This window comes from Giraffa tippelskirchi, chromosome 10 (assembly GCF_054371585.1).
Source record: "Giraffa tippelskirchi isolate mGirTip1 chromosome 10, T2T-mGirTip1v1.2.pri, whole genome shotgun sequence".
NCBI classification, from domain to species: domain Eukaryota; kingdom Metazoa; phylum Chordata; class Mammalia; order Artiodactyla; family Giraffidae; genus Giraffa; species Giraffa tippelskirchi.
In genome coordinates, this window is record NC_137284.1 from 145,749,761 (window position 1) to 145,767,115 (window position 17,355).

Genomic DNA, 17,355 nt, shown 5'->3' on the forward strand with positions numbered 1-17,355 from the left:
TCCCTGTCAACTTAAAGAAGAAAATATCAGAGAAGAAATGGAAGACAGTTTTTCCATTTCCATCCCCTAAATGCTAGCCTTCTCTGGACATATCCTGAAATTGGTTCAAGTAAGCATAAACAGTTGTGTAGAAGAGTGATCCAGGGGACTTGGAAAATCTCACTGACTCTTTTTCCCATTCAAAATATACTTTTCTACCCCCCTAATAAATATCTCATAGTGTCTGAGATGGATGCTGTCTGAAATAAAATAGTAACCAATTTTAAAATGGCTACTTGCAACTTTCTAAAAACACATAAAACACATGCAAAAAGACACAGGTTGTATACAGCAGCACTATCTATAATTACTAACACTGGAAAAAAGCCAAATAATTATCAATACTTTGATGCTTTCGAATAGTGGTGCTGGAGAAGACTCTTGAGAGTCCCTTGAACAGCAAGGAGATCAAAACAGTCAATCCTTAAGGAAATCAACCCTGAATATTCATTGGAAGGACTGATGTTGAAGCTGAAGCTCCAATACTTTGGCCACCTGCTGTGAAGAGCCGACTCATTGGAAAAGACCCTGATGCTGGGAAAGATTGAAGGCAGGAGAAGAGGGTGACAGAGGATGAGATGGTTGGATGGCATCACTGACTCAATGGACATAAGTTTGAGCAAGCTCTGGGAGACAGTGAAGGACAAGGAAGCCTGGCGGGCTTCAGCCCATAGGGTGGCAAAGAGTCAGACATGACTGAGCAACTGAAAAACAACTATCAATACATGAATAGATAACTAAATTGTGGTACATCCATGCAAGGGAATACTATATGCCAATGATATACATGCTACTACTACTACTACTAAGTTGCTTCAGTCGTGTCCGACTCTGTGCGGCCCCATAGACAGCAGCCCACTAGGCTTCGCCGTCCCTGGGATTCTCCAGGCAAAAACACTGGAGTGGGTTGCCATTTCCTTCTCCGATGCATGAAAGGGAAAAGTGAAAGTGAAAAGTGAAAGTGAAGTTACTCAGTCGTGTCCGACTCTTAGCAACCCCATGGACTGTAGCCTACTAGGCTCCTCTGTCCATGGGATTTTCCAGGCAAGAGTACTGGAGTGGGGTGCCATTGCCTTATCCGATCATATACATACAATCTCTCAAATATAATATCGAATGAAGGAAGCCAGATCCAAAAGAAGGCAGAGTGCATGATTCCATTTACATAAAGTTCAAGAACGGGGAAAACTAACCTACAGTGTTAGAAATCAGGATAATGATCCACCTTGGGACAAGAGTGAAAGGAAGCAGGCACAAAGGGACTTTCGGGCAAAAGTCCAAATGATGTTCTGAGTCTCCACCTGAGTGCTGGTCACACAAGTGTGTTCATGTTGTGATATGTCACTAATCTGTGCCCTTATCAATTATGTACTTGTATGTATGTAGTCAGTCAGTTCAGTCACTCAGTCCTGTCTGACTGTTTGCAACCCCATGAACTGTAACAAGTCAGGCCTCTCTGTCCATCACCAACTCCCAGAGTTTATTCAAACTCATGTCCATTGAGTCGGTGATGCCATCCAGCCATCTCATCCTCTGTTCACCCTCTTCTCCTCCTGCCTTCAATCTTTCCCAGCATCAGGGTCTTTTCAAATGAGTCAGTTCTTCACATCAGGTGGCCAAAGTATTGGAGTTTCAGCTTCAGCATCAGTCCTTCCAATGAATATTCAGAACTGACTTCCCTTAGGACGGACTGGTTGGATCTGCTTGCAGTCCAAGGGACTCTCAAGAGTCTTCTCCAACACCACAGTTCAAAAGCATCAATTCTTTGGTGCTCAATTTTCTTTATAGCCCAACTCTCACATTCATACATGACTACTGGAAAAACCATAGCTTTGACTAGATGGACGTTTGTTGGCAAAGTAATGTCTCTGCTTTTTAATATGCTGTCTAGGTTGGTCGTAACTTTTCTTCCAAGGAACAAACATCTTTTAATTTCATGGCTTCAGTCACCATCTGCAGTGACTCTGGAGCCCAAAAAAATAAAATCTGTCACTGTTTCTACTGTTTCCCCATCTATTTGCCATGAAGTGATGGGACCAGATGCCATGATCTTAGTTTTCTGAATGTTGAGTTTTAAGCCAACTTTTCACTCTCCTCTTTCACTTTCAAGAGGCTCTTTAGTTCTTCTTCGCTTTCTGCCATAGTTTCTTCTTCGCTTTCTGCAGGGACCCAGTGTTATAGTATCACAGAGGAGCCTGAGGAAATGGGACCTCTGCTCACATCCCCTGAGGCCCATCAGGACAAACTTGTTTACAATCTCTATGTATTGGGCCTCCTTAAGGTTTCATAGAGGGAACTGGGAAGAGGCCAAATAATTCCATTATGGAATCATCTCGTGAATGGAGGTGGGAGGAAATGTTCCTAACATGAGAAAGGACCATCTAATTAGCCTAACGAATCAACCAACAGCCCTACACTCCAAAGACCAAGGAGACAGACCTCCAAGCAGTCCTTGGGAGCTCCTGTTTCCCCGAGCCAGTCTAGGAAGTACCATCCAAGATGGCAGCCCACAGAAACACCTCCACTTCCTTCCCCGTTGTACAAGTCATCCGTGGGGAGAAGGGAGAAATCCATCTCTTTGAGTTCCACCACTATTTAAATAGTTTTGCTGAGCAAAGAATAAGACAAGCTATGGTTTGAGAGTCGTGGGACTCCAGACAGCCAGCAGGAACCCAGCCCTCGGATTACGGGCAGGCGGAGCTTCTAGGAAAAACAGCTGTATCTATGTCTGCAGAAAAGATATTTGCCACTTTCCTTTCAAACACCCATCACCTATTTGGACAATGGTCCACCTCAGCTGTCCTTCACCATCTTGGTCTCTCACCAATTAACCAAACAATAAACAAGTATTCTTTGCTTTGTCTTCCTATGTGTTTATATCCTATATGAATTATATTTCAGACAGGCTTTAGATCCAGGCAGGAAAGGCTGGCAGGAAAGAGTTGAGGGGCAGGTGATTTAGAAAGAGGGCGCCACCTAGGGACGAACCTCCTTAACTCCAGCCTCATCCGATCTAGACCCCTGACTCAAACGTCAGTCAGGTCAGAGTTTAGAAAAAAAGGTTTATCTAAAAATATCCACAACCACTTAAAATACACGTGATCTCAGAACAGCCCACTTAATCTTTTGCACTAACAGAGGGAAGCAGAGACTGATCATTTCAAACAGCACCTGTGTGTCATTTCTAGACTCGAAAGCTTCCTGGACAGTTGACCTTCCTTATTCCTATTTGATTTAGGCGGACAGTAAATTCTTTATCAACCCCTGAGTAAACCCGAGGCTCGGGAGAAATTTAGACAAAAGGAGGAAGTGGGCTGAAACTGGTGTTTGAAAATAGAGTGAAAATCACAAATAAACAAGAATGGACTTATTTGAATTTGTTTACTCTTCTAGTTTCCTCACACGATCTGTAACACGATAGAGGGTGTGCCTGCTAAGTCGATTCAGTCGTGTCTGACTTTTGCGACACTATGAACTGCAGCCCCCCAGGCTCCTCTGTCCATGGGATTCTCCAGGCAAAAATACTGGAGTAAGTTGCCATGCCCTCCTTCACGGGATCTTCCTGACCCAGAGATCAAACCCCTGTCACATTACGTTTCCTGCATTGACAGGCAGATTCTTTACCACTAGCACCACCTGGGAAGCCCAACATAACATAGTAAAAGACCACAGCTTTAGAATTCCGATGAAAAACAATGTTCAGTACACTCTAAACCTGTGGTTTATTGACTATGCCAAAGCCTTTGACTGTGTGGATCACAATAAACTGTGGAAAATTCTGAAAGAGATGGGAATACCAGACCATCTGACCTGTCTCTTGAGAAACCTGTATGCAGGTCAGGAAGCAACAGTTAGAACTGGACATGGAACAACAGACTGGTTCCAAATAGGAAAAGGAGTACGTCAAGGCTGTATATTGTCACCCTGCTTATTTAACTTATATGCAGAGTACATCATGAGAAACGCTGGGCTGGAAGAAACACAAGTTGGAATCAAGATTGCCGGGAGAAATATCAATAACCTCAGATATGCAGATGACACCACCCTTATGGCAGAAAGTGAAGAAGAACTAAAGAGCCTCTTGATGAAAGTGAAAGAAGAGAGTGAAAAAGTTGGCTTAAAGCTCAACGTTCAGAAAACTAAGATCATGGCATCTGGTCCCATCACTTCATGGGAAATAGATGGGAAAACAGTGGAAACAGTGTCAGACTTTATTTTTGGGGGCTCCAAAATCACTGCTGATGGTGATTACAGCAATGAAATTAAAAGACGCTTACTCCTTGGAAGGAAGGTTATGACCAACCTAGATAGCATATTTAAAAGCAGAGACATTACTTTGTCAACAAAGGTCCGTCTAGTCAAGGCTATGGTTTTTCCAGTGGTCATGTATGGATGTGAGAGTTGAACGGTGAAGAAAGCTGAGCGCTGAAAAATTGATGCTTTTGAACTGTGGTGTTGGAGAAGACTCTTGAGAGTCCCTTGGACTGCAAGAAGATCCAACCAGTCCATCCTAAAGGAGATCAGTCCTGGGTGTTCATTGGAAGGACTGATGTTGAAGCTGAAACTCCAATACTTTGGCCATCTCACGTGAAGAGTTGACTCATTGGAAAAGACCCTAATGCTGGGAAGGATTGAGGGCAGGAGGAGAAGGGAACGACAGAGGATGAGATGGCTGGATGGCATCACTGACTTGATGGACATAGGTTTGGGTAAACTCCGGGAGTTGGTGATGGACAGGGAGGCCTGGCGTGCTGCGATTCATGGGGTTGCAAAGAGTCAGACACGACTGAGTGACTGAACTGAACTGAACTGAACTGAAACCTGTAGTATAAGACGTATTTTTAACTAAAAAGAAAACCATGTTCAGACACCTAGAGATCATTAACCAACCCTAGACTCAGCACACACACCCCAAGCACTGTTCACAACACATAAGACTTAAACATGACCATTAGGCTGGACCATAAGGAAGGCAGAGTGCCAAAGAATTGATGCTTTCGAACTATGGTGCTGGAGAAGACCCTTGAGAGTTCCAGGGACAGCAAGGAGATCAAACCAGACAATCCTAAAGGAAATCAACCATGAATATTCATTATAAGGACTGATGCTGAAACTTTCAATACTTTGGCCATGTGATGTAAAGAGCCGACTCATTAGAAAAGACCCTGATGCTGGGACTGAAGGCAGAAGGAGAAGAGACTGGCAGAGGATGAGATGGTCGGATGGCATCACCGACTCAATGGACATAAGTGTGAGCAAACTCTGGGAGACAGTGAGGGACAGGGAGGCCTGGCATGCTGCAGTCCATGGGATCGCAAAGAGTCGGACAGTACTTAGCAACTGAGCAACAATTATGCGGGAAATGAGATGACCCCAAAGAAATGCTGAGCTCTACAGAAGGAAGTATACCTGGGGTAGGCCAGTTCCTCACCTCACCACCCTCACCTCAGCAGGCCCTTCAAGTCCTGGTAAACCCAGCATTCTCTCTAAACCCCTGACTTATATTTCCAGGGAACCCACAATCCTACCTACAGGGAGGGAACTGAAGTGGATGGTGCTTACCTGGGATTTCCGATGGTTGGCTCTAAGGATAAACGGCTTAATCAGAAGCATCCACGGGACAGAGATCAAAGCCATGATAACAAAGAAACTCTGGACTTCCTGCTGTAAGACCGAAATGGGAAGGTCTTAGCGTTTCAAGGTGACTGCACAGCATAATTTATGATACAAATGATCAATATGGATCAGCTACACATGATCAATACACACAAGCAACCGCACTTCATTTGGAGAGATCAGAAGCATTTCAGTAGACCCATTCGCCTTCCCATCATGGGCTGTTCCCACTGCAGAGAGAGACCTGTCAGTCCAGTGGTGTGGGGTGTCCACTCGTGGCAGGCACAGGGGACTTCCTCTCTTTATTCCTTACTTTCCATGAGGCCCCTGATCTTATACCCACACCATATGGAGCCAGTCATCGGACAGAAGTGTTCACAAGCCACATCATAAGGGCACTTTATTTGTCTCATGTCTCCTCAACTCTGTTCTGTGGGGACAGTTACCACTGGTCCTGGAAAAAAGAGCAGGCCTGGCACTTCATCAGCCACTCTGGAGTGACCAAAAGTCCTTGCGTCACTTTAAGTCACAGACATTATCTCCATCAGTAATCCTGTTTTTTTTTTTTTTAAATATGTATTTATTTACTTGATTGAATATTACTTTATTTAATTGTGGTATGTGGGATCTAGTTCCCTCACCAGCGATCAAACCCAGGCCCCTGCATTAGGAGCATGGCATCTTAGCCACTAGGCCACCAGCAAAGTCCCTCCATCAGTAATCTTATATTTCTAGTATTACTGAGCCCTGCTGCTCTCACATCCAAAAAAAAAAAAAAAAAAACTCAACGATGGCCACCTGATTGCACAGTCTTATTGTAGGTGACTTATTTAATGGGTTCAGGGACACTGGGCTGAACTCACACATACACACGTGTGTGTGGGTGTGTGTGTCACAATTCACATTTTGAAATGAGGCGTCTATGTCTTTGTGCCTCGTTGAAACCCAGGAGTCATCCCAGTTTATCACCCTGTTAGGTATTTCCTTTCACATCCTCGCCCCCACCTCTTCTTCCTACCCTCCTGAGTCACCAGGTTTGAGGAGCGACTCAGAGCTCCTATGGTCTAAAGGACCAGGATGCTGGGGAAGGCTTCTTCAGAGCCACTGAAAAGGCATAGAAACCAGGTATTCAGAGTAAAAGGGAAAATGTTTCTTGAGCCCTCACATTTCTCTAACTCTCTGGCCATGCTCCCAGTGAGACGATTTATCATCATCCCAACTGTAGTAAGATTTACCCCAATAACAGTGATTTACCCCCAATAACAGTGCTGACATCTTACTTGCTCCATCTCCTACCCTCCTCCTCTCTTAATTACTCACAAGGAGAATAGAAGTGGGGGTGGGAACCACATGCATGGCACTCTCCAGTCCCAGGCCCCTGCCCTCGAAGCTACCTCATTGCCTTTTGCCTGTTTTTATATCAGGCTTTTCCCCTTCACAATATATAAAGCAACCAGACGTGTCTCCTGAGCTGTTGCTCTTCTCTTTGACACTGAAACACAGCACAAAGCATCCAGGGCAGTGCCGGGAGCATGTGTGCTCAGCCACTCAGTCACATCCAACTCTTTGCAACCCCATGGACTATAATTCACCAGGTCCCTCTGTCCATGGGATTCTCCAGGCAAGAATACTAGAGTGGGTTGCCATTTCCTCCTCCAGGGGATCTTCCCAACCCAGGGATCAAACACATGTCTCCTGCATTGGCAGGAGGATTTTGTATCACTGATCTACCTGGGAAACCCACCAAATATTTATTTGACTGTGGAATGTAGGATCCAGCTCCCTGACCAGGGATCGAACCTGGGCCCTCCTGCACCAGGAGTGCAAAGACCCAGCCTTTGGACCACCAGGGAAATCCCATAGACAGAGGAGGTTGGTGTGCTATGGTCCATGGGGTCTCAAAGAATTGAACATGACTTAGCAACTAAAGAACAACTAGAGTTTCCTGTTATAATAAAAGGTTATTCCATTTTAGGGTATTATTTAGAGCACTTACAGTTTCAAGCTAATCAATTTGAAGGATTATTTTTCTCTTTCTTCGCAGAGAATGTACAAGCCAATTTTCAACCCCACGGCTATAACCCCTCAGGTGCATTACCCAAACAGAAACCACTGGAGCTGCATCAAAGCCCTGCCCTCTGCATGTGGACAAATCATCCAATCAGGGCCTTCTGAAATCTGAAGAACCGAACACGTTGGGTGCTGAGATGGCTCAGTCTTACAAATAATTACTCTCTGCAAAACCCAACAGCAGGAGAGATTTGACATAATTGAAATGCATAAAAGAAAAAGAAAGCCCAGAAGTACCTGATGTTGGTACAGAGGTACATTTGAAGAGTCCTTGTAGTTAAATAGGAACATGTTGATGAAGTGGATAAGGATGCTCGGGGCTCGCCGGGACACGGAGACATTGAAGGAGCACCATTTGAAGATGATCATAAAGACCAGGTATCCAAAAAGACTCAGGATAAAAATCATCTCAGGGATGAACTGCAGAATGATGTTCAGAGTGTTTCTGAAGAACCTGGGGGTGGAAAACACACATACAAGACAGAACACTGAAGGAATGCCAGTCACTCACCATTCTCTCCAAAGAGCCAAGTGGTCTTTTTTTTTTTTTTTGAATCCTGCATCCTCTCTCCAGGCAAGTAGTAATAATGCATGGATGGAAAAATGAGAAAGAAAGGTGCTTTTGCACAATAGGTTCAGAGAGAACCAGGGTCTAGAAGGTAAAGTCATGAAGCAAAGGACAGGCTCACACAGACAGCTGGTGACCCGGCCACAGCTTCCTGTGCAGACCCAATTCATATCTACACAGTCAAGGGCATAAGGATACAGACGCAAGGCTTGACAGCTATTCTCAAAAGGATGCTCTAAGACAGGTAGCTGCCACAACAGCCCATGAGCCAAACTGAGCCCATTATCTAGTTTTGTATGGCCTGGTTTTTACATTTTTTAATGGTTTGGGGAAAATCAAAAGACTAATATTTCATGACTCATGAAAGCTATAGGAAATCCAAATTTCAGTTTTAATTAAGTTTGACTGGAGCACAGTCACATAGCTTTGTTTACGCATTGTCTGTGGCAGTGTTCCTTCACACTACAACACCGGAATTGAGTAGCAGCGACAGAGACCACCTGCCCTGCAAAGCCTAGAATAGTTACTACCTGGCCCTTTACACAGAAAGTTTATCAACTCCTGCTCTAAGACACAGACAGAGTCCCACAAGACTAAGTTGGGAGACCCACAGGTAACACGTCAGAAAGAGCCTGTTAATTTTAAGAGTTATTGCAGGGAAAATGGAGATCCCATGATAAAGCAGGATTGAGAGAGATAGTTGAGACTGGCCTGATACATGATGCTAATCACAGTTCACCCAGAAAGTCCTTCCTGGTTTTATCCTGGTTTTACCTCTTGTGTAACTCTCACAGCACTTTCAGGCAGGCAGTAGTACCAAGGCATTGTCATTCACTTACTCACTAAATAGTTCTTATTTTTCAAGTAGAATCATACGTCTATTGGTTTTCCAATAGACATGGGGCACCACATGACTGGTTCTGGTCAATGAAATGGGAACGGAGGTGGCGTGTGTCACTCTGGGTGGAAGCTTAAGAGTCAGTGTGTAACTGACCACTCTCTCCTGCCACGGCAACTGGCAACTTCTAGGTGGTGGCTGCCCATCAGCCCTGGCCCCAGTGTGAGGATAGGATGATCAGTAGCCCCAGTGACCCACCATGACATGTATCATGGTCTTAAGGCACTGAGATTTGGGAGTTGTTTGGGACTACACAATAACTGACCCATTCTGACTCCTCTGTTCCCACTCTGCAGAAGAAAACAATCACAGACACATTCAGCAACACATCTATGATCACACAGCTACAAGTGTGTCAAATCTGATTCTAAACCCTGCATCATTTCTGCAGTACGGTACTGACTTCCTGGCAGGTGGGTTTTGGTGGATCACAGACACGTTCGGCAACACATCTATGATCACACAGCTATGTGTGCTGTGTGTATGCTGTGCTCAGTCGCTTCAGTCGTGTCCGGCTCTTTGTGACCTAAGGACTGTAGTCCATCAGGCTCCTCTGTCCACGGGATTCTCCAGGCAAGAATACTGGATTGGGTTGCCGTGCCGGGTGTCAAATCTCTGATTATAAACCCTGCATCATTTCTGCAGTACGGTACTGACCTTCTGGCAGGTGGGTTTTGGGGATACCGACAAGCTGCCATGTCCACAAAGGGTCTCTAAATAGGCTGTTTTCAAGGATTTACCAGAGAAGGCAATGGCACCCCACTCCAGTACTCTTGCCTGGAAACTCTCCATGGACAGCGGAGCCTGGTAGGCTGCAGTCCATGGGGTTGCGAAGAGTTGGACATGACTGAGCAACTTCACTCTCACTTTTCACCCTCATGCATTGAAGAAGGAAATGGCAACCCACTCCAGTGTTCTTGCCTGGAGAATCCCAGGGACGGGGGAGCCTGGTGGGCTGCCGTCTATGGGGTCGCAGAGTTGGACACGACTGAAGCGACTTAGCAGCAGCAGCAGCAGCAAGCATTTACAACTTTAGCACAAATACATAAGTTTGAGAAGCTTTGGTAGAGATAGAGCATAACAGAAAGGATAGATGGAGAAATTAACCACCAAAGAAGTGAAAGAGAGGCTGCTGCCAGTATGAAGAAATGATGCCAAGTGGAATTCAGAATCTGAGGGCACTCTGGCCCAAATGCAGGGGGGCTAAGCCCAGACACAGCACCAACTGAGGCCTGGTGGGTTGGGAGGACACACAGCACTCTGGCTGCAGCCCATGGGGTTGTGAAGAGTCGGATACAACTACGCAGCTAAACAGCAACAACAGTAGCACTGTGGGCTTGCAGTCTCCTTCTGAACTCTCAAATATTTCTGAGGTGAAAGACACACTCAGCTCAGGAGAAACAGAGGTGTCATTTCTGGCAAATCAGCTTGTCCAAGCTCAAGCCAAGAGACCCAGGATGGTAAAGAATCTGCCTGCAATGCAGGAGACCCAGGTTCGATCCCTGGGTCAGGAAGATCCCCTGGAAAAGGAAATGGCTTCCCCACTCCAGTACTCTTGTCTGGGAAATGCCATGGACAGAGGAGCCTAGTGGGCTACAGGCCATAAGGTTGCAAAGAGCTTGAGCAACTAACACTTTCACACACTTTAGGAAGGAAACTTACAGATGGACACAGGACCGAACTGGTGGCTCCATCACCACTCATCACCGACGTAGTCAGACCAACAGGCAGAAAGTTCATCACAAAACCTACCTGTAATTGAAAAGGCTGAGAATAACACCAAAAACCATCTGGACAATTCCCAGGATAACTGACATCTTCATCTTATAGGAGTTCAAAAACGTTAGCTTGTTTGAAGCCAAGTTCCAAATCTGGAAGGGAAACAAGACAAGAAACACATGAGACCAAATGGAGAAAGCAGCACGGACATGCATACACTACCATGTGCAAAACAGATGGCTGCTGAGAAGTTGCTATGTAACACAGGAAGCCCAGCCTGGTGCTCTGTGATGACCTAGAAGGGTGGGATGAGGAAAGGGAGGGAGGCAGTATATGTATGATTATGGCTGATGCGCCTTGTTATATGGCAGAAACCAACACGAGATTGTCAAGTAATTTTCCCCGAAATTAAAGAAAGAAATACATGAAACCAGAGTCTAGAAGTTCTATCAGAGTCAGGCGCTAGAGCTATGTTTGCTCTGAGAAAGTCACTTGGGAAAGCACCTCCACTGCCCTGATCAACCGCTTTGGCATCGAAGCTGCACCAGGCTTGTCCTGTACCCTCTGCTTATCCCTTTGCCTGCCTGGTTGGCCAATACCCACAGGATCACTCAACACGGTGAGGGCAGGGTTACCTGTACATTTTAGACCCAGCCTGAAAAAGCTAAAAATGTTCATGGGTAAGTACCAGGCATATACTAAGCAGTTTAAGTGTATTTATCTCATTTAATTCTCATAAAAACTCTATGAGATAGTTATAAGTATTTCCATTTTACAGATAAGCATATTTACAAAATATCAGGGAGACTAAGTTATTTACACACTCAGGGAGAAATGATATAATAGCAAATGGGGTGTTTATTCTGTATGCACCAGACTCTTCTGGGTGTTTTACCTATAAAATCCATTTACTCATCTGAGCAACTCTATGAGGACTATTATTATACCCATTTTACAGACGAGGAAACAGAGACACAGAGATGATAATTTGCTCAAAATCACATAGCAAGTAAACAGAAAAGCCATGATTTAAACACAGGCTTTCTAATCCTAAATCAAAGGCTTTAACCACTGTGTAATGTTCATTTATTGTAAAATATTTACAAACACTTTTAGAAAGTCCCCTCAGCTCTGATGCTCAAATATTTTGCGATTTGATTCACAAATAGATGCTCAATAGTTAATAAATGCAGCTGTAGAAATTTACATTATGTAAAAATCAAACTCTTCATTAATATATATAAGTGCTATTAATAATATAAGCACAGAAATATTCTATTAAAGAGATTATCTCTGGGGAATCAGATTGTAGGAACAGGAAAGGCAAGAAAGCCAACTCATTTTTTAAATAATTTTTGCATTATATGGAGTTTTAACCATATGTATCGTTGTTGTTTTTCAGTCATGTTCTACTCTTTGTGACCCAATGGACTGGAGCATACCAGGCTTCCCTGTCCTTTACTATCTCCTGGAGTTTGCTCAAACTCATGTTCATTATGTTGATGATGTATTATTTTTTTTATAATAAAAAGACTAAAACATTTAAAAAATCTAAACGTTACTAGGAAAAAATTTATTATTTTCAACACCCCACCTTGCCTTTCACCCTCACATTTTTCTTTCTAACTAGTAGGAAGATGACAAAATTGAATGCAGAGTAGAGACTAGACCATTTCCCAGGTAGCTTAGTGGTAAAGAATCCACCTGCCAATGCAGGAGACACAAGAGATGCGGGTTCAATCCCTGGATTGGAAAGATCCCCAGGAGGAAGAAATGGCAACCTACTCCAGTATTCCTGCCTGGAAAAGCCCATGGACAGAGGAGCCTGGCAGGCTAGAGGCCATAGTGTCGCAAAAGAGCTGGACACGACCGAGCATGCACGCAGAGACTGGATTACTCAGTTTTGAAAAGTTAAATACGCTATTCTCTCTTTGTCTGTGAGGAGCAAAATTGGGCAGATAGGATTTGCTGATGCATCAGATGGGGGCTGTGAAGGGAACAGACAGGATGGTAGAAGCAATGATATTCAAAGGAAAGGAAGGTCAACCAGACCTTAAAAATCACACCCATCTATACTCCTCCTCTGCCCGCCCACTACTCATGAAACTCCTAGGACCAAAGATAAAGCCTTCCAGTCTACAAAAATAACAACTTGCGTTTATTTTTAGCACCTTGCAGCTTACAAACCACCCTTCAAGGACTTAACCTCTTTTGATAAAACTTAAAATGCAAGTGTCAAGTAAAAACCAATCCTGGGTGATGCTTACTGTTTTTATGAGAGGGGAGGCAGGCAGAAAGTGGGAGGACTCAAAACTGAAGAGAGGGTGAACCCCAAGAGAGGTTCACCAGAGAACCAATTTTAGGGCCAGTATGATCCCTCAATTAAAAGACACTTGTTCTTGGAAGGAAAGCTGTGACAAACTTAGCATGTTAAAAAGCAGACATCACTTTGCTGGCGAAAGTCTGTAGAAGTCAAAGCTATGGTTTTTCCAGTAGTCATGTATGGATGTGAAAATTGGACCATAAAGAAGGATGAACGTCGAAGAATTGATGCTTTCGAACTATGGTGTTGGAGAAGACTCTTGCGAGTCTCTTGGACTTCAAGGAGATCAAACCAGTCAATCCTAAAGGAAATCAACCCTGAATATTCACTGAAAGGACTGATGCTAAAGCTGAAGCTTCAATCCTTTGGCCACCTGATGCAAAGAGCAGACTCACTGGAAAAATCCTGATGCTGGGAAAGATTGAAAACAGAAGGAGAAGGGGGTGGCAGAGGATGAGGTGGTTGGATGGCATCACCAACTCAATGGACAGGAGTTTGAGCAAACTCCAGGAGACAGTGAAGGACAGGGAAGCCTGGCATGCTGCAGTGCATGAGGTTGCAAAGAGACATGACTTAGCGACTGAACAACAGCAACATTATTCCTCTCAACTGTCAGCAAGTAAAACTGTGGTCTCAGGTTCTCTTCCAACAAAAAGAGCACAGAGAAACGTTTATGAACCATATCTGCCAAGTTCAGGTCCAGATGCTTGTGCTCATTTGGAGCACAAGCCTGCCATCTGGTGGTGATGTATGCTAAGGCCATGGTACCAATGGCTTTGCACTAACAGGCGCGCGTGACTTCTCGAAATTGCTTTGCACCTGAAGTTTGGGCAAAGGAACACCTTTGTTTGGCTCAAATCCAACTGAGGTAGATATAACAAACCAATTAGAGTTAACACATTTTTTTAAACTCTAATTCTATGCAGTAAATTAAAGCAAATATAAACGCAAATCCATACTTCACCAGGAAAAAGTTAAGATGTTAACCACTGGAAGAAAATCTCAAAGTTGGGAACCTGGCTAGGACGCTAAATTGCTTATCTAATAAGCATATTTTCCAGGCAACCAAGGGCCTTTCAAAGAAGCAACTGTTAACCACCAAGGGTATGATTGAGAAGAAAGAGGCTGATGTTTGGGAAACTGCAGGGAAAATGACCCAGTGGCTGGATATACGGTATACAGGTAGGACGTGTACTCAAGTCTGGGGCAGAATGTCACAAATACCTTCAAGACCTGCTCTTCTATCTCAATGCATGTTTGTGGATTTCATAGGTTCTAGCACTTTCTTCCCCTCCACACAGAGAAGGGGAAGAAATCTCCTCAGTAAGACATTTTACATAATAAATATTTAACCTCAGAAGACATTATTACCGGATCAATTCCAAATGGGTATGGATTTCCAGAATACACTCCCGGAACGGCTGGGTCCAGCTGCAACAGTGGATTCATTTTCAATACCTGCATACTGTTGAGAGCAAAAGGAAAAACAAAAACAAAACCAATGATCAACGGGAGGTAGGAAAAATACTACAGGAACATCAGCCATCCACTTGCAAGCAGCCAATCAAAGCCTAACTGTTGGTGTGACTCACCAACTGGCTCATTCGATTAACAAATAACCACGTTTCCCTGGTGACTCAGGGAGTAAAGGCTCTGCCTGCAACGCTAGGAGACCAGGGTTTGATCCTTGGGTTGAGAAGATTCCCTGAAGGAGGAAATGGCAACCCACTCCAGTATTCTTGCCTAGAAAATCCCATGAACAGAGAAGCCTGGCGGCTCTAAGCCATGAGATCGCAAAGAGACTGAGCGATGTTTATTCACTGAATAACCACTATGTGCTAAGCTACAGAAATTACCCTCTGGCTCCCAAGGAGAACACAGTCTGAGTTTCCCAAGGGCTCTCAGCCTGATGAGGTAAATAAAAAACTATCCTACATCAAAAAAGACACAGGGGGAAGGGGTGACAGGGCATATGTACATGCACACTCAGTCGTGTCTGACTCTTTGCGACCCTACGAAGTGTAGCCCACCAGGCTCCTCTGTTCACAGGATTTCCCAGGCAAGAATGCTAGAGTGGGTTGCCATTTCCTTCTCCAGGGGATCTTCCTGACCCAGGGATTGAACCCACGTTTCCAGTGTCTCCTGCGTTGGCCGGCAGGTTCTTCCAGCTGAGCAACCGGGGAAGCATAGAAAAAATAAAATCCAGCCTTGGGACCAGCCTGGGAAATCTCCCCTGGGGGTACAAGAGCTGATTCTGGAGAAGTGAACTGGCTTCCACACATGGCCCCTGATCTCTGGGAACCTCAGCCCCTGAAAGTTATGGTCCCTCAACTGCCTTTAAACCTGTGTCCCTTTCTCACTCAGAAGTGCAAATGTCAATGAGCAGGAACTTCTTACTGTCTGTGCAAACCTGACGGGGTTAAGAACATTAGGGTTTAATTTAATTTTTTTTTTTTTAAGAGCACATGCCTATGGAGGGACCCAAGATTTAGTACTTGAAAGGATGAAGAACAGAATGTTGGTAACTTAGGCTGCCTAGAAATACATTCCCTCCCTCCTGCAGCTAGTGTGGTGGTGGTATTTGTAGCCCAGTGCGGGGAGTTTAGGAAGCCTGATTACGCTGACCAGGCCCTCAGTGACAGTGGAAGCAGCTGGGCCTGACTGGCCATCTCAGGCCCAGACCCCTGTCCAAAAGGCATGCCTCAGTGCAAATGCTTGGATTTCACTATCAGAGATGTGTTTGTGTGACAAAATAAAAAGAGGAAACTGGCCTGGTGCCCACAGCCAAGCCGTTGTATCTGCTGTTGAACATAAGCAATTTCACAGAACATCAGATAAGGCCACAGGGTGACCATGGTGGATCAAGACAAAAACAAGACCATTCCACAACCATATCTAATGTCAAAACATGGACATTTCAAGATAAGGACGCTGTCCAAACCACAAAAATGACCTAACCTTCCCCTTATCCTCCCTGAGGTCAAATCCTTGAAGCCCTCTAATAGCCTCCTACTGAGAGCGGTGCACGGTCCCCAGGGAAGGAGGCTGTGACACGGTCTCTAGCCCCTCGTCAGGGTGAGCAGGCCCAAGACTTAGCTTGCAGGCGGTGACAAAACCCCCCCGCTGTGTCCTCTGCCACTCTGATGGATGCCTGTGGCTTCCCTTCGCCTCCCTGCTGAAGCAAGTCTGCTTCATGCCATCCATGTGTGGGCGTGGGACCCAGCCTGGGGCCTCAGTCCGGGCATGGCCTCAAAAGCCTGGAATTGGGGGCGGAGGTCATTTGCCTGCACACAAAAGAACAATATTCTGACCCATGTTTGCAGAGTGACAGCCAGCCAGCGGACTTGGACCTTTCCCAGGCACACTGCAGGGCAAATGAAAATTTGTGTGCATGGTTTGATGAAGTTTTGCCAATTTAACACATTTCCGAGTCCATCACTACATTTCTGGGTGCAAATCTGAAGAGCAGCACTAAGCAAGCTGTCTTCAAATGGATGAAAGTTTTGTTCTTCCAGGCATCCCTTCAGGATACTAATTGCAAAGAAAAAAAAACCCATAGATATGGCCATCTGTAATTGGAATCCTACAAAATGTTTTCTTCCTCATTTTTATTTATTTATTAATATTCCTGTCCTCTACTACAGGGCACTTGGACCCAGTAGAGGGACTAAAAGGAGATTCACAGATCCTCGGTACACACCCCCCCTGCACTACTGTAGACCCTCTGAGCCCCCCTTCAGTCAGCACCAAGCCCTCACATGCACTTGGGATGCTCCACGTCAAAAGGAACCCTGGATTGAATCTTTCCTAAGAAATCCTGGGATGAGATGGATGGTGTTTTCTCTCTCCCCACTTACAATGTGCAGTGCAGATTTGGCAAGCAGGTAAGACCCTTGACGTGCCTTCAATAGAAAGTCCTACTGTGCTTGAGAGAGAAAACATGGAGAATGGACTGTGCATCCGGTTGGGCATCTGTCTCTCCTTTCTTGCAGCGGTCTCCTGTCACTTCCCCTGGACGCGCCAGGGCAAGACAGAGAAACCTGAAACTGACCTGAAGCATCTGTGGGGCAGACGTGAGGAACATCACCTGAGGCTTTTCAGCCTCGGTATGTAGCCCCTATT

General features: G+C 45.0%; 1 protein-coding gene across 2 annotated transcripts in view; it reads right to left on the bottom strand.

Moving 5' to 3' along the window:
- Positions 1–17,355, bottom strand: part of ATP6V0A4 (ATPase H+ transporting V0 subunit a4) — a 72,731-nt gene that overhangs the window by 8,338 nt on the left and 47,038 nt on the right. For both annotated transcript variants that reach the window (XR_014066428.1, XM_081533117.1), the window contains 4 exons: positions 14,605–14,698; positions 10,944–11,062; positions 7,963–8,179; positions 5,602–5,703 (listed from right to left, as the gene is read on the bottom strand). Coding sequence is in view for 1 of the 2 variants with exons in the window: in XM_081533117.1 (XP_081389243.1) it covers positions 5,602–5,703; positions 7,963–8,179; positions 10,944–11,062; positions 14,605–14,698 (532 nt within the window). In the remaining variant the exon portion in view is untranslated. The remainder of the gene's footprint in view (positions 1–5,601; positions 5,704–7,962; positions 8,180–10,943; positions 11,063–14,604; positions 14,699–17,355) is intronic.